This window comes from Capricornis sumatraensis, chromosome 1 (assembly GCF_032405125.1).
Source record: "Capricornis sumatraensis isolate serow.1 chromosome 1, serow.2, whole genome shotgun sequence".
Taxonomy (NCBI): Eukaryota; Metazoa; Chordata; class Mammalia; order Artiodactyla; family Bovidae; genus Capricornis; species Capricornis sumatraensis.
Genome location: NC_091069.1, coordinates 176,438,371 through 176,460,415, shown reverse-complemented (window position 1 = coordinate 176,460,415; position 22,045 = coordinate 176,438,371). Strand labels below are relative to the sequence as shown.

The following is a 22,045-nucleotide window of genomic DNA, read 5'->3' as shown; positions in this document are numbered from 1 at the left end:
CGCCCAGCCCTCCTGGCTAGGGTCCGCGACCTCCTCACGCTGTTTCTACTCCTCCTTTGAGCATGCCACCAAATCCTCTGGCAGGGTGATTTTTTTTTCCTCCTTGCTTTTGTCCGGAAGGAGATATATATATTTAAAGGACATCTGCCCTCTTCGCTGTCCTTCTCTTAAAAGTTTCCTTCAGGGGGAATGTTTGTATTCATTCCTTCCCTGAGCTATTTGATGATTACTGCTCCAGCCGCCCGCTAGTTTAGCAATTGGGAGCCCTTTCAGATCAGATCTTAAATCTTATCACTTACAAAACTACTCTACAGAGTTGTTTCTCCCGCCCAAGAAGGGCAGATGGACTTTGGAGTTAAGATGCAGGGAGGTGAACCAGTGTCAGCAATGAAAGTCTCAGAGAGCGAAGGAAGGCTGGAGGGCCTGGCCACCGCGGTGACCCCGAACAAGAACAGCGGCAACAGTGGCTGTGGGGGTGGAATCAGCAGCAGCAGTAGCAGCCGAGGTGGCAGTGCCAAAGGCTGGCAGTACAGGTATGGCCCTTTCTCCAAGGTGATTTCCTGAGGAGGGGGTGAGTATGCTGAAGTCTGCATTCCTGCAGTTGTTGAAGGGTTAGGTTTATGCAGTATATTCAGAAGTAACTAATACGTTTCATTTGGACTTGGGAGTCTCAGCTTTCATTAGCAAGATTTAATACATTTATTTGTCCATTCAACAAGTGTTTATTGAAGGCCTTTAGGAGAACACATAAATGTATCCCTTAACTCCCTCTACTACCTAGAGTTAATTTTTCCTGTGATTTGAGTCTATACCCACTTTTGTTTTTTCCTATATTGTAATTTGTTTACGACAAGTCTGCCTCCTTGCTTGCTTGTTGAAAGGGGGGTTACTGTTTAACTACACTCTCTCCAGAGACTAGCAAAATGCTTGGTGCTGAGAACTTGTTTGTCCAGTGATGGATGGAATCGTTCAATCAGAAAAAGATTCTTGCCCTCATAGTATTTGTGATTTAGAAAGAGAGATGTGCATAAATAATTATATACAGAGTGTGTGCGTGCTCAGTCTTGTCTGTTTTTGTGACCCCGTGGACTGTAGCCTGCCAGACTCCTCTGTCCATGGAATTCTCCAGGCAAGAATACTGGAGTGGGTTGCCATTCCCATCTCTAGGGCATCTTCCCGATTCAGGGATCAAAATCATGTCTCGGCAAAAGTACAAACTCAACTCTACTCCAATACTCTAAACTAGTGAGGTGTTTCAGTTTGAGTTGATTAGGCCACTCACACCCCTCTGTCTTTGAGAGATTCTACATTTATTAATTTTCATTGATATGAATGAAAAACTGAAGGAACAGGAAGTGAGTGCTGGAGAAGTAATGGTAGTTTTTTGTTTTTGATAATGTATAGGATAAGTGAGCATAGCCATCCAGAATCTTTTTTTTTAATTGAGAAATATTTGACATGTAACATTATATTAGGTTCAGGTGTACAACATAAAGGTTTGATGTTTGATATTTTTATGTATTGTGGAATGATCACCACAATAGATCTAGTTAATGTGTGTCCCTGCACAGTTAAATTTTATTTTATGAGGGCTCTCTTAGCAACTTTTAAATGCGTGATACAGTATTATCAACTGTAGTCATGATGCTGCACAGTACCTTTCCACGTCTTACTTATTTTATAACGGAAGTTTGTACCTTTTGATCACCGTCACCCATTGTACCCACCCCTGACTCTGGCCGCCCTCAATCTGTTCTCTGTGTTTATGAGTTTCGTTTTGTTTTTTAGATTCTACATATAAGGATTGTACAGTATTTGTCTTTTCTCTTTCTGACTTTTCTCACTTAGCATAATGCTATCAAAGTACGTCCACCTTGTTGCAAATGGCAATATTTCCTTTTTTATGGCTGAATGATATTCCACTGTGTGTATATATACCACATTTTATTTATCTACTCATCATTGTCCATTTGATGGACTCTTTGGTTGCTTCCATGTTTTGGCTTTTTTAAATAATACTGCAGCGAACTTGAAGTTTCAGATATATTTTCAAATTAGTGTTTTCCTTTCCTTCGGATGAATACCCGGAAGTGAAATTGCTGGATTATTCAGAATCTTAAGAATAAATGAATGAAATTGTAATATCCTTTGAAACTATAGGAATGAATTCTTAAATTTTGGTCAAGTGCCTTGTGCCTAGCTCTAGTCCTTTTTAGCCTTTGTGATGTTTGTAGTTGTGAAATTTGTATGAAATTTGGAAGAGATTAAAATCAAGATTTTGTGAAGGCCATACACTTATCATGAATAATATCCATATATATGAAATATACTTGGCTGTATTTACGTACAGAAATGTAGAAGATTATAACTTTTTATTGGTAAATGATTATACGAAAGGAAAGTAAAGTTACTGTGAAATGTCTAGGCTCAGTTTTGGAATGCATGATACGTGTGTGTGTGTGTGTGTGTGTGTGTGTGTGTGTGGTTTAAGACTAACCATATAAAATTATCAATAACTTGGCAGGGTTATTTTGCTATAACTTAAGGAAGCAAGATAAAGTAATATTTCATGTAGCCAGAGGTCAGTCTTCTGACATCTTCAACTGTTTGAAACCCAATCTTTAACTGAATTGAAAAGTGAAACAGGTTTTTTAACACTGTCATAAAGCCATATACTTTATTCCCATACTTTGATTCAGGATTCTATTATCCCTTACTTAGGGTATTATTTAATGGTTATATAATTTTAAAACTAGAATCTGTTGAAAGCACAAAGGAAAAAAAAGTTTTCAGGAAATGGCAGATGACAACATAGAACAGTCAAAGATTTGAAAAATTAACATGTAGCTATATTACTTCCTATTAATATAATTATAGTTACAATGACCTTGTCATCCAGGAGAGTACAATATGTTTAAGAAGGCAGACAACTGTATCATACAGTGGTGAACAATTTCAAGGAAAATTACTAAAAAAAATGCTTGTGTCGGGTAATTCAGTTATGTGGAACTCTTCCCCAGTGATGCAGATATATAGCGCATTACTACATTTACATACTGACATATACTTTTACTTAGATGAGGCTTGTTCAAAGCTAGTCTTTCAGCCTGTCTCTCAGTTGAATTTATCCCTTTATCCTGTGGGACATTAGTCAGTTTCCTTCATTGTCTTGTGTTACTTCTTCCCAGGCTTCTTCCTCTGAGGCCCAAAGTCTCTAGATTTAAAAAACAAAAACAATAATGAAAATTAATCTAAATCCTTTCCTCTTAAAAACAATTTACCCTCAACTGCTTCCATTTCCATAACCCTTATTTATTGCTTAACCCATGACAATTGGCTCTGTCCTTACCAAGGATATGAGTAAAAAATGATGAATATTTTTAGATTCTTATTCCAACTTTATAAGATATATGATATCTTTATAAGTGTATCTGTTACTATTCTTGCCTTTTTTGACATTACTTTCTCTTAATTTCTCCTTTATTGCTCTAAGAGAAAGCACCAAGTCATGTCCGACTCTTGTGACCCCATGGATTGTAGCCTACCAGGCTCCACTGTCCATGGGATTCTCCAGGCAAGAATACTGGAGTGCGCTGTCGTTTCCTTCTCCAGGGGATCTTCCCAACCTAGGAATTGAACCCAGGTCTCTCTCATTGCAGGCAGATTCTTTACTGACTGCTATGCTGGGAGCCCCTTTATTGCTCTAACTGTTGTCTAATTGCTCCTTTCTCACTTCTTTGCTTGGCTCTTTTACTTTAGAAGCTGATATGTTGCTTTATCATCTCCATGTTTTCTGTTTTCTGTCTCATTTTCTTCCATGGCCTCACCAGCGCCCTCTGGAACTTGAGAGCCATGAATGCAACTGTGCTTACCTGTAACTTGCTACTATCTCATTTTAAACAATGGAGAGTTCAGGTTATGTCTTAGGGAGTGGTTGAAATTCAGTAAAGACTGTGTGATTCAGTGGCTTCCCAGGTGGCTCAGTGGTAAATAATCTACCTGCCAGTGCAGGAGACACAGAGATGTGGGCTCTATCCCAGGATTGGGAATATCCCCTAGAATAGAAATGGTAAAACACTCCAGTATTCTTGCCTGGAAAATTCCATGGACAGAGGAGCCTGGCTAGCACAGACTTGTGCTCACGACTGAACAACTGAGCACATGCACTTGTGTTTCAGACACTGGGGTTTGGCTTTGCAGACTTGGAAGATTAATTGGCATAATGCTTTCACAGGTCATATATGTTATAGCGTATATCGTTACTTTATTCCTTTTTGTGGCTGAATAATATTCCATTTATGAATATACCACATTTTGCTAATCTGTTCATCAGTTTCCATGTTGTATATTATGAATAATGCTGCTTTGAATATTTGTGTTCAAGTTTTGCATGGACATATGTTTTCATTTCCCTTGGATATATACCTAGGAGTAGAATTGTTGGGTTATAAGGTAATTGTTTAACTGTTCAACTGTTTGTGAACCTGTTAGACCGTTTTCCAAATCTATTGCACCATCTTATCTTATCAGCAGTATATTAAGGTTTTAATTTCTTGACATTCTCATCAACACTTGTTACTGTCTGTCTTTTTGGTTTTAGCCATCCTAGTGGGTATGAAATGGCATCTCACTGTGGTTTTTGAATTGCATTTCCCTGATGACTAATAATGTTAAGTATCTTCATGTTCTTACTGGTTATTTGTCGTCTTTGGAGAAATGTGTATTCAGATCTTTTGGCCACTTTTAAAAAATTGAACTGGATAGTTGGTTTACAATACTGTGCTAGTCTCAAGTATACAGCAAAGTGTTGGATTCTTTTCCATTGTAGCTTATTCAGTTCAGTTCAGTTCAGTCGCTCAGTCGTGTCCGACTCTTTGCGACCCCATGAATCGCAGCACGCCAGGCCTCCCTGTCCATCACCAACTCCTGGAGTTCACCCAGACTCATGTCCATCGAGTCAGTGATGCCATCCAGCCATCTCATTCTCAGTCGTCCCCTTCTCCTCCTGCCCCCAATCCCTCCCAGCATCAGAGTCTTTTCCAATGAGTCAACTCTTCGCATGAGGTGGCCAAAGTACTGGAGTGTCAGCTTTAGCATCATTCCTTCCAAAGAAATCCCAGGGCTGATCTCCTTCAGAATTGACTGGTTGGATTTCCTTGCAGTCCAAAGGACTCTCAGGAGTCTTCTCCAACATCACAGTTCAAAAGCATCAATTCTTCGGCGCTCAGCCTTCTTCACAGTCCAACTCTCACATCCATACATGACCACAGGAAAAACCATAGCCTTGACTAGACGGACCTTGGTTATTACAAGATACTAAATATAGTTCCTTGTGTTATGCAGCAGGTCCTTGCTGTTTATCTATTTTATATACAGCAATTTGTATCTGTTAATTCCAAACTCCTAATTTATCCCTTACCCCTTTCCCCTTTGGTAATCACAAATTTGTTTTTAGTGTCTGTGAGTCTATTTATATCTTGTAAATAAGTTCCTTTGTGTCTTTTTTTAGATTCCACATATAAGTGGTATATGGTATTTGTCTTTCTCTGACTTATTTCATTTACTATGTTAAAGTCTAGGTACATCCATGTTGCTGCAGATGGCATTATTTTTTTGCTGAGTAGTATTCTATTGTGTGTGTTTGTATTACATCTTCTTTATACATTCACCTATATCAGTGGACATTTAGGTTGCTTCCATGTCTTGATTATTATAAATAGTGCTGCTGTGAACATTGGGGTGCATCTATCTCTTTGAGTTAGAGTGTTCATCTTTTCCAGATATATGCCCAGGAGTGAGATTGCTTGATCATATGGTAACTCTATTTTTAGTTTTTTAAGGCACCTCCATACTGTTTTCTAGAGTGGCTGTACCAGTTTGTATCCTCACCAACAGTAGGATTCCTTTTTCTCCACAGCCTCTCCAGCATTTATTATTTGTAGACTTTTTGTTGATATCTTTGGCCATTTTAAAATTGGATTATTTATCTTTTTATTATTGAGTTGTCATGGTTCTTTGTGTATTCTGTGAACAATTCCCTTATCAGATATTGATTTGCAAGTATTTTTCCCACTTGTGGGTTGTCTTTTCACTTCTTCTTTTTTTTTTTTTTTTGCCAAGCCACAGGGCTTGTGGGGTCTTAATTCCCCAACCAGGGATTGAATTTAGGCCCATGGCAGACCACTGGACCACCGTGGAATTCTGGTCTTTTCACTTTCTTGATGAAATTATTTGTAGCACAGAAGCTTTTAATTTTCATGAAGGCCCGTCTGTTTTTTCTTTTTTTGCTTATGCTTGGTATCACATTTAAGAATCGTTGCCAATGCCAAGGTCGCAAAGATTTGCACGTATATTTTTGTCTAAGAGTTTTAAATTTTTGAACTTACGTTTAGGTCTCTGATCCATTTTGAACTCATCTTTCTTTATGATTAATTTTATTTTTTCTCATGTTAAATACCTGCTTATATCTTCTCATTTTTTATTAATATATTTGAAGTTTATTTTAAATATTCCATGTTAATACTTTTGCTAGTTAATATTTTTAATATCAGTAATACTGTAAACTATTATTACTTTGTTGATAGAATACAGTGAAATGTTTACCTTACATACTTGTCCCAGCCACCCATGTTCCCTCCCTGGAGGCACTACCTTTTACTGATTTCTTCACTATCATTTCAGAAAATTTATATTAGTTTTTTATGTAACAAATATGTAACTACATATATCTTAGTTTTGTATGGTTAAATATTTTTCTATGCTTGCTGCAGAGATTTTCCTGATCTTTGTATTTTAATCTATTACATTTTTCCAGTCATATAGAAAACCTGTATAAATCAAACTTTTACTCTTTTTTCTTTTACTTCAAATTATAGAAATTATAAATATTTGTTTTCATGTAGTTTTAAGATAATCTGGTAGTTTTATATTTAATTTTTTAATCTGCCTAGAATTTATTTAGAAATATGAGATAGTGTGTTTGTTATCTATTATTGTGCTACAAATTAACCCCAAATGTAGTGTATTGAAACAGCAGTGTTTTTTTAATCTCACAGTGTCTGTGGGTCAGTAATATTGGTGCAGTACTGCTGGGTTCTCTGCCTCTGGGTCTTTCACAAGGCTATAGTCATCTTGAGGCTCAGCTGGGAAGGATCCACATCCTGGCTCATTCATGTTTTGGCACAATTCATTCATTTGGCACAATTCATGTTTTGGCACAATTCATTTATTTTGGCTTTTTGGAAACAGACCTCAGTTCCTCATGAGATGACCACTGGTGGCTTTCTTTGGTTTTTAGCCACATGGACCTCTCCATGGAGTATCTTACAACTTGGCAGCTTATTTCATCAGAGTGAGGAAGTGAGAAGAGAGTGCTAGCAAGAAGGAAGTCAGTCTTTCGTAACCTAGACATGGAAGTGAAGTCACATCACTTTTCACTATTCATTAAGAAAAAGATGAGGTTTAGCCCACACAAAGGTGTGAATACCAACAGGTAGGGATCAATGGGAGCCATGCAATAAGGTGCACGTCATAAATATTAATATGAATGGATTCAAGATTGTCATCTGTGATTGAGGTAGATTTGACAGCTACACTATTGAAAGTTTGTCTCTTAAGCTGAGAATTGGGGGATGAATTTGATCTTTGGGGAATAAGAGGAACTACTTGGAAATCAGTTGTCATGACCCAGACATTTGATAATAAGGAAAATGTGCTAATAGGCTGAAAAAGAAGGGAATCATTAGAGGAAGAGTGACAGAGCTTGGTGGTTGATTGGGTGATTAGGTGGAAGGTAGTAGAGGGAAAGGAAGTAAAAATTGACTTCAGTTATCCAGATACAAAACTTTGAGAAGTCTGTACTAGGAGAAACAGATTTTTGAGAGTTACGTGATACATTTGCTTTTGGGTAAACTGAGCTTAAGTTGCCAGAATGTTTAAGTGACTTAGAGATATGGGGCTTTAGAAATGTAGATAATTGCCTTTGTAGTATCCAGAATGTTCTCTCTTTTATTATCACATTTAATCCTCTTGGTATTCCCATTTAGGTTACAAATGGTTGTTCAAGCTCCTACAAATGCCACAACCTCCTCTACCTATTACTTGGGGCCCCTGGATCAGAGACCCTCAATATGAGGGTTAGGAGAATATGCTGCCTCAACAATTTAGGGACAGTGCCCCTTCCCAGAAAGTAGTCTAAATAAGTTGGCCAAGGTTATATAGCTAGTAAATGAGAGAACTTTTATTCCCAGGGAGCTGTTTGCCTAAAGATATTAAAAGTAGATGAGCTCTCTAAAGGAATGAATAATTACTGATGAAGAATTAGTTTAGGACGTGGAAGCTTCTTCATTGCCTTTTCATATTGCTCATGGGGTTCTCTCAGCAAGAATTCAGGAGTGGTTTCCCATTCCCTCTTACAGTGGACCACATTTTGTCAGAACTCTCTACTATAACCTGTCTTGGGTGGCCCTGCATGGCATGGCTTATAGCTTCATCGAGTTATGCAAGCCCCTTCGCCATGACAGGGCTGTGACCATGATGCAAAGAGCACTCATTGGAAAAGACCCTGATGCCGGGGAAGATTGAAGGCAAATGGAGAATAGGGTAGCAGAGGATGAGATAACTGGTTGGGTAGCATCACCGACTCAACGGACATGAATTTGAGCAAACTCTGGGAGATAGTGAAGGAAGGACAGGGAAGCCCGGCATACTTCAGTCCATGGGGTTACAAAGAGGTGGACGTGATTAGCGATTGAACAACAACAAAAGTTTCATCATTTACTAGTGTTGTAACTCATGCAGCAAATAGTTTTGAGTCTTTTCCATGTATGAAGCTCTCTGTTAGTTAATTCTAAAATAATGTATGCTCTCAGAACAGTGGAAATAGGGACCCCAAGGCTTATTTTGGGAGGATCATGAAAAAGGATCAGAAAAGGGAAGAGCCTCAACTATATTTGCAAAATATTAATCTGAACTTTTTCAAAACCAAAGCTGAAAAGTGTGTTTATTAGCCTTAAAACTTCTTTCCAGAGTAATTTATACTCATATGATTTATATTCAGTATTTAAAATGAAAATAGATTTCTTAATTCTAGATCCTTCCTTCCTTTTTCATAGTAAATGTTCAAAGTTTATAAAATGTGTATGGTTCCTTTATTTTTCTTCTTGTCAGCTTTCAGAAAAATGTACAAATCTGCAAATCTCCCACTTTTTTATTTAAAATGGAGAGAAGAGAACTACCCAGAGGAGGAACTGAAAAGCAAATTGGGGCATATGATGGGCCTGCTTTTTCTTATTTTGGACTCCTGTGCTAGCTGCTGCTGCTGCTAAGTCGCTTGTCGTGTCCAACTCTGTGCGACCCCACAGACGGCAGCCTACCAGGCTCCTCCATCTCTGGGGTTCTCCAAGCAAGAACACTGGAGTGGGTTGCCATTTCCTTCCTGTTAACAAACAGATCTCTTTGTTAGAAAAGAGTATGCTAACATTAGCAAATAGTATACATTTCAGTAGATGGGGTAGAAGTCTGCAAATACATAGAAATAATTTTTGTGGTCAGATCTGGTGTCTTCCACTCTAAATACTCTGTTACAGGGAAAAGTACCCATTTGCAAATGGGGAAATGACATTTGCCTAAATATAACCTAGTGTTTGCTGTCTTTGAGATTTTTACCACTTTTGAGGTTGATTTGAAGAAAAAGTCATAAAACGTTTGCTTTTTTCCTCTAAAGGTTAAAGGAAAGTTGAATATGTATTTCTGTGTCCTAGTATTTGTTATGTTTTGTTTTTCTTGTCTTAAGTCTGCTACAGCTGATAACAAGGGGAAGACAGCTTACAGGCGTAAAACTGAGAACAGTAATAATACTGTTGCAGAAATCTAGTGAGAACTCTACCAAGCCTTGAACAAGATTTGGTTATACTATACTGTGATTTCTTATATTTTTGCTTTATGAGTTTAAATATAGTCTGTTTGAGTTCATATTTCTCGAGAAGTTATGCTTATTAAAACTATACAAACAACTTAATGTTAGAACACACAAATTAGTCTTTTTGGTATTTTCTGAATGTCATGTAGTTTAGGTCCCAGAGGTAATTACCTGTCAAATAGACTTGTGGGAAATTATGTCTCTTGTTTTTGCTTTTGAAAATAGTAGAGATAACAGGCCCCATGGTGTAATGGTTAGCACTCTGAAAATAGTGGAGAATATTCTTAATGTAAGTTATACTACTTTGAGAGAGGGAACATCTTTCCTAGCTAAGAGTCTTCCACTGTACAGATTTTGTTTAATCAAATAATTTGTGTTCAGACTTGTTCAGGTATAACTTAAAACTAAATTGCCTAATTAAAAAAGTTGCATTAGCGTTTTGACATTGCTATCTGGGTTTTAGGAAAACTTTAGAGCAATTTAGTTTCTAGTGAAAAAAAAAGATTTTCTTGTTGGTTAATTAGGTATTGTAACAAAGCATTATTTCCTACTAAGAGTCTCCCCTTCCTTGAGTTCCCCTGCTTTTGCACTTTGCTTCCATTGCTATTCTTGAGGTTGGCTGGAAAGTCCGTGGAGGGGTAGACTGAAGCCTATGGTTGCTACTGGCTGTAGCTGGAAACCCTAGTCAAGAGGGATAGAAGGAAGAGAAAATTAGAAATGGAACAAGAGATAAAACAGGGATGGAAAAAGGACATAGAAAAGAGAGATAGACCAAGGGAGAAAGACAGAGAGACGGAAGAAAGGGACAGAATGAAAATGATGTAAGTGATGAGATGAAATGCCACTAACAGTTGCTTCTGAAACAGGTTTCCTATCCTTGATACAAGAGGCCTTTTTAATGTAGTGCCTGAGCCTGTACTCTCAATTCTATAAAGAATAAGGTGTTTATCAATTTTGTAGATATTTCACATATTTATAACTAACATAAATGAAAAATATTCTAAATCTAATTTTGGAGAATAGGTAATATGTTCATTTGATCCAGAAGAAAAAAAAGATTTGTAATGAAAATCTTTCCACCTGATCTCCACCTGCCTAGGACTCCTCTCACCTAAAAATAGAGGGTAAACACTTGGTTTTTTGTGTACTTTCAGAGATTTTTTTTTTTTAAGAATTAAGTAAATACAATATACATTTGCTCCACTTTTAATTTTACCACAAATGGTATCAAACTATGTATATGTATGTAGTATTAGTTTAGGCTTTCATAACAAAAATGCTGTACTCTGAATGGCTTAAACAACATAAATTTAATTTCTCACAACTATGAAGGCAGGAAGTTTTGAGATCAGGGTGCCAGCATTGTCAGGTTCTGCTGAGGGCTCTTTTCCAGGTTTTCTGGTGGTCTTCTCACTGTGTGCTTACATGGTAGAGACAGAGGGGTGGGAGAGAGCTCTCTGGTGTTTCTTTTAAAGGCACGACTCTCATTATAGGGGCCCCAGTCTATACCTGAGTATCTCCCAAAGGCCCCATCTCTGAAAACCATCATAGTGGGGGTTAGGACTTTACCATATGGATTTTGGAGAGACATAATTCAGTCTACCTTTAATAAGCTCCCTATTGATGGACATTTGTTTTCCAAAATTTTGTTATTATAATGTTGTGGTTAATAACCTTCCACACATGGCATCTTGCAAGCATATGAATATATCTATGGGAAAAATACCCAGAGGTTGGACTTCCTGAATCAGTAGTTATTACCAGATTTCTCCTCATTGGGTTGTACAGTGGCAGTGATTGAGTCCTTGTTTCCCATCAGCCTTATCAGTGTAATGTGTTATTAGACTGGCAAAAATCTAAAAATTTAATAGGTTAAAAAATGGTATTTCAGGATAGTTTTAATTTGATTCTTTTTTATTAAGAGTGAAGTTTTAGCATGAAATTCTGAGTGGGATTTTATTCTGTTTTGCTATCATTGTAAATAGTGAATCAATTTATTAATAGATCAGCAGTTGGGAAATTTCTGTATAAAATATACTTATGCCTTTAACATTTTTGTTTTTATTATTATATTCTTGGTAACCAGAGACATGGTTTCATTTTAGAGTGTACCTTATATATTTTGAAGTTATATTTTTAAAATTTCACGTGATTTTATAGCTATACAAGATGCAGAATCATTTGATTATGCAAATTTGTAATTGGAGGTGATCTACTTCCTAGAAATGGGAAGCTTGAAAATTTGCCACCAAAAATTATGATGAAACTATTATAAAAAAAAAAAAAGATTTCTTTTTTTGGCCTCTCCACGAGGCATGTGGAGAGGGTTCCCCGACCAAGGATCAAATCTGACCCCTTGACAGTAAGCATGTGGAGTCCTAACCACTGGACTGCCAGAGAATTCCCAGATGTTTCTTTTATTTCTGTAATAGAGTGAGCTTTAAATTTTTCTGTGTTGATTTTTAAATAACTTACCGGTTCCTTAAGGTAAAAAACTTGAGAGTTTGAATTTGTCGTTAAGTAGTGTAAAATTTTCAAAAGAATCAACTCTTTAGTCAGGTTATATATATAAATGAAAAAGACCTTTTCTTGGAGCTTCTTGTGTGGTTGTCACCTTTTTTCTCCTTTTTAATTCAGGTATGGAGGAAGGGAAATGGTTTTTTGTTATTTCTTTTTACATTCAATTTAGAAAGAGTTGGACATGACTGAAGTGACTTAGCTTAGCTTTAGCACAAGGAAAGAGGAGAAGGCAATGGCAGCCCACCCCAGTACTCTTGCCTGGAAACTCCCAGGGACGGAGGAGCCTGGTAGGCTGCAGTCCATGGGGTCGCTAGGAGTCGGACACAACTGAGTGACTTCACTTTCACTTTTCCTTTCATGCATTGGAGAAGGAAATGGCAACCCACTCCAGTGTTCTTGCCTGGAGAATCCCAGGGACGGGGGAGCCTGGTGGGCTGCTGTCTATGGGGTCACACAGAGTCGGACACGACTGAAGTGACTTAGCAGCAGCACAAGGGAAGAATGTATTCTTTCTTGAATTATGCTGAACAGGCAAAATTTCAATGTGTGTTTTTGGAATTAAAGCTAGAGAGAGGTACATAACAAAAGTAGAGAGAATAGATATTCAGATAGGGAGAGGATAGCAGGGACTTTTAGTATCCTGCTGTTCTCTTGTTCTGTAGTGTCCAAGTCTTATTGAAATGGCTACTATGAAGACTTTTTGAGAGTATATGGGGTGTAAGTAAATGCTACTATGTGAACAAGATATTGTGCTAGAAAAATAATGTCTACTTTTCTCTAAAAATTTTAAATGTGAAATATGTTGCTCTTACATGCAAACTGTACTTTTGAAATGACAATTTTCTTTTGAGAAAAACCTTTGGGATTTTGAGTGATGAGTAATGTACACACATTTTAGATTGAAAAGATCATCTTACACATGAGAAAGCTGACAGAGAATTTAAGTGATTTGGCCAATGTCACTCGTGGCATTCAGTCAGTCAGTCAGTTCAGTCGCTCAGTAGTGTCCGACTCTTTGCGACCTCATGAATCGCAGCATGCCAGGCCTCCCTGTCCATCACCAACTCCCAGAGTTCACTCAAACTCACATCCATGGAGTCCATGATGCCATCCAGCCATCTCATCCTCTGTCATCCCCTTCTCCTCCTGCCCCCAATCCCTCCCAGCATCAGAGTCTTTTCCAATGAGTCAACTCTTTGCATGAGATGGCCAAAGTACTGGAGTGTCAGCTTTAGCATCATTCCTTCCAAAGAAATCCCAGGGCTCATCTCCTTCAGAATGGACTGGTTGGATCTCCTTGCAGTCCAAGGGACTCTCAAGAGTCTTCTCCAACACCACAGTTCAGAAGCATCAATTCTTCGGTGCTCAGCCTTCTTCACAGTCCAACTCTCACATCCATACATGACCTTTGGAAAAACCACAGCCTTGACTGCATGGACCTTTGTTGGCAAAGTAATGTCTCTGCTTTTGAATATGCTGACTAGGTTGGTCATAACTTTCCTTCCAAGGAGTAAGCGACTTTTAATTTCATGGCTGCACTCACCATCTGCACTGATTTTGGAGCCCCCCAAAATAAAGTCTGACACTGTTTCCACTGTTTCCCCATCTATTTCCCATGAAGTGATGGGGCCGGATGCTGTGATCTTCGTTTTCTGAATGTTGAGCTTTACGTCAACTTTTTCACTCTCCTCTTTCACTTTTATCAAGAGGTTTTTTAGTTCCTCTTTACTTTCTGCCATAAGGATGGTGTCGTCTGCATATCTGAGGTTATTGATATTTTTTCCGGCAATCTTGATTCCAGCTTGTGTTTCTTCCAGTCCAGCATTTCTCATGATGTACTCTGCATAGAAGTTAAATAAGCAGGGTGACAACATACAGCCTTGACGTACTCCTTTTCCTATTTGGAACCAGTCTGTTGTTCCACATCCAGTTCTAACTGCTGCTTCCTGACCTGCATACAGATTTCTCAAGAGGCAGGTCAGGTGGTCTGGTATTCCCATCTCTGAGAATTTTCCACAGTTTATTGTGATCCACACAGTCAAAGGCTTTGGCATAGTCAGTAAAGCAGAAATAGATGTTTTTCTGGAACTCTCTTGCTTTTTCCATGATCCAGAGGATGTTGGCAATTTGATCTCTGGTTCCTCTGCCTTTTCTAAAACCAGCTTGAACATCAGGTATTTCACGGTTCACGTATTGCTGAAGCCTGGCTTGGAGAATTTTGAGCATTACTTTACTAGCATGTGAGATGAGTGCAATTGTGTGGTAGTTTCAACATTCTTTGGCATTGACTTTCTTTGGGATTGGAATGAAAACTGACCTTTTCCAGTCCTGTGGCCACTGCTGAGTTTTCCAAATTTGTTGGCATATTGAGTGCAGCACTTTCACAGCATCATCTTTCAGGATTTGAAACAGCTCAACTGGAATTCCATCACCTCCACTAGCTTTGTTTGTAGCGATGCTTTCCAAGGCCCACATGACTTCACATTCCAGGATGTCTGGCTCTAGATTAGTGATCACATCATCATGATTATCTGGGTCGTGAAGCTCTTTTTTGTACAGTTCTTCTGTGTATTCTTGCCACCTCTTCTTAATATCCTCTGCTTCTGTTAGTTCCAGACCGTTTCTGTCCTTTATCGAGCCCATCTTTGCAAGAAATGTTCCCTTGGTATCTCTAATTTTCTTGAAGAGATCTCTAGTCTTTCCCATTCTGTTCTTTTCCTCTATTTCTTTGCATTGATCGCTGAAGAAGGCTTTCTTATCTCTTCTTGCTATTCTCTGGAACTCTGCATTCAGATGCTTATATCTTTCCTTTTCTCCTTTGCTTCTCGCCTCTCTTCTTTTCACAGCTATTTGTAAGGCCTCCCCAGACAGCCATTTTGCTTTTTTGCATTTCTTTTCCATGGGGATGGTCTTGATCCCTGTTTCCTGTACAATGTCACGCACGTTAGTCAGTGGGAAAGTCAAAACTTGATCATGTATCCCTTTCAGATGTGCATTCCATAGTATATATTACCTCACACTTAAGCTTTAGAAACTTAATTTTGAAGATAAAGGTATTGAAAATCTTACTAGTAATTTCTGAAAGTCCTGTTCATAAGTAAAGTCTAAGTGGGAGTTAACATTGGTTGCAGCCTCTTTAGAGAGCAGATTGACAATATATAAAAATTAAAGATGCATATACATTTCAGGGAACAAATTTGAGTCAGTTGAAGTGAGGTGGATGAACCTAGAGCTTGTTATACAGAGTGTAGTAAGTCAGAAAAAGAAAAACAAATATTGTATATTAATGCATGTATATAGAATCTAGAAAAATGATACTGATAAACCTATTTGCAGAGGATGGAACGAAGTTGAGAGAGTAGCATTTACGTAAATACACTACCATGTCTAAAATAGATAGGTAGTGGGAAATTGCTGTATGACACAGGGAGCCTAGCCTGGCGCTCTGTGATGACCTAGATGGATGGGAGGGAGGTTCAGGAGGAAGGGGATATATGTGTACATATAGCTGATTCACATCGTTGTACAGCAGAAACCAGTACAACATTGTAAAGCAGTTATCCTCCAATTAAAAATAAATTTTAAAAATGCATATCTTTTTCGCCTAGGAATTTCACTTTTAGCAAATATATACAAAGATGTGTATAACTTAGTTGGTTATAGTATTGTTTGTAATAATAAAAGCCTGGAAGCAAATGTCCATCACTAGGAGGATTAGTTAAATATATAGTAATACTGCTGTGCAGTGGGTTTCTATGCAGATGCTAAGAATGAATTAAATCCATATGTGTCAAAATGAAATCATCCCTAAGAAAATTGTGAAAAAAGCAAGGTACAGTGTATGTAGTAGCAACCATTTAAAAAAAAATTAGTGAGTGCACACAAGTGTGCACACACACTTGTAGGTACATAGACTGTCTCTTGAAAAGATGATAAAAAGTTGAGGGAAGTGCTTATCTCTCAGGAGGAAACTGTTGGTGGAAGACAAGGTTGGAAAGAGATTTTTCACTGTATATGTATGTAGTTAGGGAACAGTTATTAGGAAAAAATTCTTTATGGGTCGCTGATACTTCTGCTTCCCTTGTGCATTGAGGTACTGACTCTCCTTTGCTCTTTACTGTTTTTTTTTTTTTTCAAAAAATATTTGTATAGCAAAAAGTCTTAGAGGATAGAGATAATATCTCTCTCCTGAGCAAAAGTCAGGTTTGTTTACTGTCCAGTATAATAAAGATAATGTCTCCTTGCCATGGAGGTCACATAGACTTACTGTTCTTAAAAGATTTGGGTTCCCTCCACTCAAGGTTCCTTGTCTGTACTGCAGCCTACCACATATGCAGGCATCTCCTGCCCTCTGCATTGCCCCATGTGACTGGGCTGATAATCTACTGGTATTGCTGTGACTACTGAAGTCTTTGGTCTCTGACATAGGAGTTTAATGTATTCTGCCAGCATCCAGGAAACTGTGGCAAGCTAATTTGTTGGCTTGCAAATAGGGTGAAAGTGGAAACAGTGGCAGATTTGATTTTCTTGGGCTCCAAAATCCCTGCAGACAGTGACTGCAGCCATGAAATTGAAAGACACTTACTTCTAGGAAGAAAAACTACGACAAACCTAGATAGCATATTAAAAAGCAGAGACATCACTTTGCTGACAAAGATCCGTATAGTCAAAGTGATGGTTTTTCCAGTACGGATGTGAGAGTTGGACCATAAAGAAGGCTGAGCACCAAAGAATTGATGCTTTCAAATTGTGGTGACTGGAAAAGACCTTGAAAGTCCGTTGTACTACACGGAGATCAAATCTGTCAATTCTAAAGGGAATCAATCTTGAATATTCATGAGAAGGACTGTTGCTGAAGCTAAACTTCCAAACTTTGGCCTCCTGATGCGAAGAGCCGACTCATTGGAAAAGACCCTGATGCTGGGAAAGATAGAAGGCAAAAGAAGAAGAATATGACAGAGGATGAGGTGAGGTGGTTGGATGGTATCACCAACTCAATGGACATGAGTTTGAGCAAACTCTGGGAGGCAGTGAAGGACAGGGAAGCCTGAGGCACTGCAGTCCATAGGGTTGCAGAGTTGGACACGATTGAGTGACTGAACAACAACAAAATAGGATGATGTCTCAGACCCTTCATAGTTCTTGACAAGATACCTAGTGGACAAAAAAATTATTTTTTTCAAATAAAAGAAGTGGGAGACTCAGAGCTTTTTAGATCCCATCATTCTGACCTGAAAATGTCAGTCTAACAGGGTAAGACAGATCTAGAGAACTGATCTAGAAAATGAGCCCTTTGTCTGCAGAGGAATTGACTCCTTTGAATGAGAGAAAACCAGTATTTCCTGGGCATTCACCATATTGAAGTGTGCTTCAAATATATTTGGATTGAAATATCTCTTCTTCATTCCTCATTATAAATCTGAAGTTAGGTTTTTTAATTCACATTTACAGATAAAGACATAAGACTGGATGTGTTACTTGCCTAAGGTCAACACTGGGATTCAAACTTGTGTTTGTCTGGGTTAAACTCCTGCTCTTCACCTTATAATAAACAACTTCCTTTCTGTAAGTGTTAGAGTTGACTTTCTACTTTTTCATGTATAAATTTCCTCTTTCCCATCTTCAGATGGCTAGTTATCTGCATGAGGGATTTAGTTGTCTGTAACTATAGGATTATATATTGAATTTTTCTTTCTGTTTCCAGTCTGTGTAGGCAAATGTTTTGCAGCTGTGTTTCTCAAACTTCCTTTATGAAAGCTCTCTTAATTGTGTAAGACAGTCAGTGCAGTTTGTGATTTAAAGGAGCCCATGGCTGATGGAACTTCATGATCTTCAAAATTCATGAGGATTTATATTCTACCCTGTAATATATCTGACTGCAGCCATGAAATTAAAAGACGCTTACTCCTTGGAAGAAAAGTTATGACCAACCTAGATAGCATATTGAACAGTAAAGACATTACTTTGCCAACAGAGGTCCATCAAGTCAAGGCTATGGTTTTTCCAGTGGTCATGTATGGATGTGAGAGTTGGACTGTGAAGAAAGCTGAGCGCCAAAGAATTGATGCTTTTGAACTATGGTGTTGGAGAAGACTCTTGAGAGTCCCTTGGACTGCAAGGAGATCCAACCAATCCATTCTGAAGGAGATGAGCCCTGGGATTTCTTTGGAAGGAATGATGCTAAAGCTGAAACTCCAGTACTCTGGCCACCTCATGCGAAGAGTTGACTCATTGGAAGAGACTCTGATGCTGGGAGGGATTGGGGGCAGGAGGAGAAGGAGATGACAGAGGATGAGATGGCTGGATGGCATCACCGACTCGATGGACGTGAGTTTGAGTGAACTCCAGGAGTTGGTGATGGACAGGGAGGACTGGTGTGCTGCGATTCATGGGGTCGCAAAGAGTTGGACATGACTAAGCGACTGAACTGAACTGAGTATGTTACTGGGTTTTTCAGAGATGAATACATAACATCATGAGTTCAGGACCAGTTGAGAGGACATAAGGATCAGATAGGATGCAGTCAAATTATCAGAGTTTTTTTAATTGTAAAATGTACATATCATAAAATTTGTTACTTTAACCATTTGTAAGTATCTATAAGTTCAGTGGCCTTAAATATATTCACATTGTTATGCAGCCATCTCCACTATTCATTCCAGAATTTTTTATCGTCCCAAACTAAAACTCTATAACTATTAAATAACTTCTTATATCAGCCCCCGCCCCAACCACTGTTCTACCTTCTGTCTCTGATTTTGACAAATCTACGTACCTCATGTAAGTGGAATCATAAAATACTTGTCATTTTGTGATTAGCTTATTTCATTTAGCAGTGTCCTCAAGATTTATCCATGTTGTACCATGTGTCAGAATTTCCTTCTTTTTCTTTGAAGGCTGAATAAGTATTTCATGTGTATATATATATATATGTACACACACAGTACATTTTATTTATCCATTTATCTGTTGTGGATACCTGAGTTGTTTCTGCTTTAAAAATTTTTTTTAATTGGAGTATTGTTGATTTACAATGTGTTTAATTTTTGCTCTACAGCAAAGTGACTCAGATATATATTTTTTCTTTTTCATATTCTTTTCCATTATGGTTTATCACAGAATATTAAATGTAGTTTCTGGTGCTAGACAGTAGGACTTGTTTATCCATCCTGTGTATAATAGTTTGCATCTGCTGATCCCAAATGCCCAATCCTTCCTCCCCGACCCCTATTCCCCCTTGGCAATCACAAGTCTGTTCTCTATATTTGTGGGTCTGTTTCTGTTTCATAGATATGTTCATTTGTGTTGTATTTTAGAGTCCACATATAAGTGGTATCATATGGTATTTGTCTTTCTCTTTCTGCCTTAACTTCACTTTGGGCGAACCTAGAGGTCCATGCATATTGCTGCAAATGGCATTATTTCACTCTTTTTAATGGCTGAGCAATAGTTCATTTCTGTGTGTGTATAGAAAAAGCAAGAGAGTTCCAGAAAAACATCTATTTCTGCCTTATTGACTATGCCCAAGCCTTTCACTGTGTGGATCACAATAAACTGTGGAAAATTCTGAAAGTGATGGGAATACCAGACCACCTGACCTGCCTCTTGAGAAACCTATATGCAGGCCAGGAAGCAACAGTTAGAACTGGACATGGAACAACAGACTGGTTCCAGATAGGAAAAGGAGTACGTCAAGGCTGTATATTGTCACCCTGCTTATTTAACTTCTATGCAGAGTACATCATGAGAAACGCTGGGCTGGAAGAAGCACAAGCTGGAATCAAGATTGCCGGGAGAAAATATCAATCACCTCAGATATGCAGATGACACCACCCTTATGGCAGAAAGCAAAGAAGAACTAAGGAGCCTCTTGATGAAAATGAAACAGGAGGCTGAAAAAGTTGGCTTAAAGCTCAACATTCAGAAAACAAAGATCATGGCATCCGGTCCCATCACTTCATGGGAAATAGATGGGGAAACAGTGGAAACAGTGTCAGACTTTATTTTTTGGGCTCCAAAATCACTGCAGATGGTGACTGCAGCCATGAAATTAAAAGTCGCTTACTCCTTGGAAGAAAAGTTATGACCAACCTAGATAGCATATTCAAAAGCAGAGACATTACTTTGCCCAAAAAAGTACGTCTAGTCAAGGCTATGGTTTTTCTTGTGGTCATGTATGGATGTGAGAGTTGGACTGTGAAGAAGGCTGAGCGCCGAAGAATTGATGCTTTCTGAACTGTGGTGTTGGAGAAGGCTCTTGAGAGCCCCTTGGACTGCAAGGAGATCCAACCAATCCATTCTGAAGGAGATTAGCCCTGGCTGTTCATTGGAGGGACTGATGCTAAAGCTGAAACTCCAATACTTTGGCCAACTCATGTGAAGAGTTAACTCATTGGAAAAGACTCTGATGCTGGGAGGGATTGGGGGCAGGAGGAGAAGGGGACGACAGAGGATGAGATGGCTGGATGGCATCACTGACTCGATGGACGAGAGTCTGAGTGAACTCCGGGAGATGGTGATGGACAGGGAGGCCTGGCGTGCTGCGATTCATGGGGTCGCAAAGAGTCAGACAGGACTGAGCGACTGAACTGAACTGAACTGATGTATGTGTGTGTACCACATCTTCATCCATTCATCTGTCAGTGGACATTTTGGTTGTTTCTATGTCTTGTCTATTGTAAATAGTGCTGCTATGAATGTAGGGGTGCATGTATCTTATTTTGTTTTTTTTTTATAATAAGTTTTAACATACTGGAGAACAATTACTGAATAATTTTAAAATAAGTAAATGTTATTAATGTCAGCGTAAAATAAAATTTTGAGTAACATTTATCTGTCATTGGATAATTCTCTAATAATTAGCATCTTTTCATGTGCCTGTTGGCCATCTATATGTTGTCTTTGGAGAAATGTCTGTTTAGATCATCTGCCCATTTTTTTGCTTGGGTTGTTTGTTTGTTTTTGTTATTGAATTGTAGAAGCTGTTTGTTTTGGAAATTAAGCCCTTGTTGGTTGCATCATTTGCAAATATTTTCTCCCACTCTGTAGGCTGTCTTTTCAGTTTGTTTATCGTTTCCTTTGCTGTGCAAAAGCTTGTAAATTTGATTAGGTCCCATTTGTGTGATTTTGCTTTTATTCCTTGGGAGACTGACCTAAGAAAATAGTGGTACTGTTTATGTCAGAATGTTTTGCCTATGTTCTTTCTGGGAGTTTTATGGTGTCTTATCTTATATTTAAGTCTTTAAATCATTTTGAGTTTATTTTTGTGTATGATGTGAGGGAATATTCTGGCTTCACTGATTTACATGGGACTGTCCAGAGTTATTTCTGCCTTTTGGCTGTTGTGAATAATGTTGCTATAAATATTTGTGTGCAAATATCTGTTGGAGTTCTTGCTTTTATTCTTTTGTGTATCTACCCAGAAGTGAAATTGCTGAATATAGTAATTCTATATTTAACTTCTTGAGAAACGATTATACTGTTCTCCACAGTGGCTGCACCATTTTGTAGTCCCACCAGCAATGCACAAGTGTTCTAATTTCTCTACATTCTTAACAACACTTGTTATTTTCTGTTTTGCTTGGTTTTATTTATTTATATTTTTGG

The 22,045-nt window shown here is 38.2% G+C and overlaps 1 protein-coding gene across 1 annotated transcript in view; it reads left to right on the top strand.

Moving 5' to 3' along the window:
• Nucleotides 1-342: 342 nt before the first annotated feature.
• OSBPL11 (oxysterol binding protein like 11) overlaps nucleotides 343-22,045 on the top strand; it is a 97,449-nt gene continuing 75,746 nt past the window's right edge. The window contains exon 1 of the mRNA XM_068974210.1: nucleotides 343-533. Within this exon, the coding sequence (XP_068830311.1) occupies nucleotides 343-533 (191 nt within the window). The remainder of the gene's footprint in view (nucleotides 534-22,045) is intronic.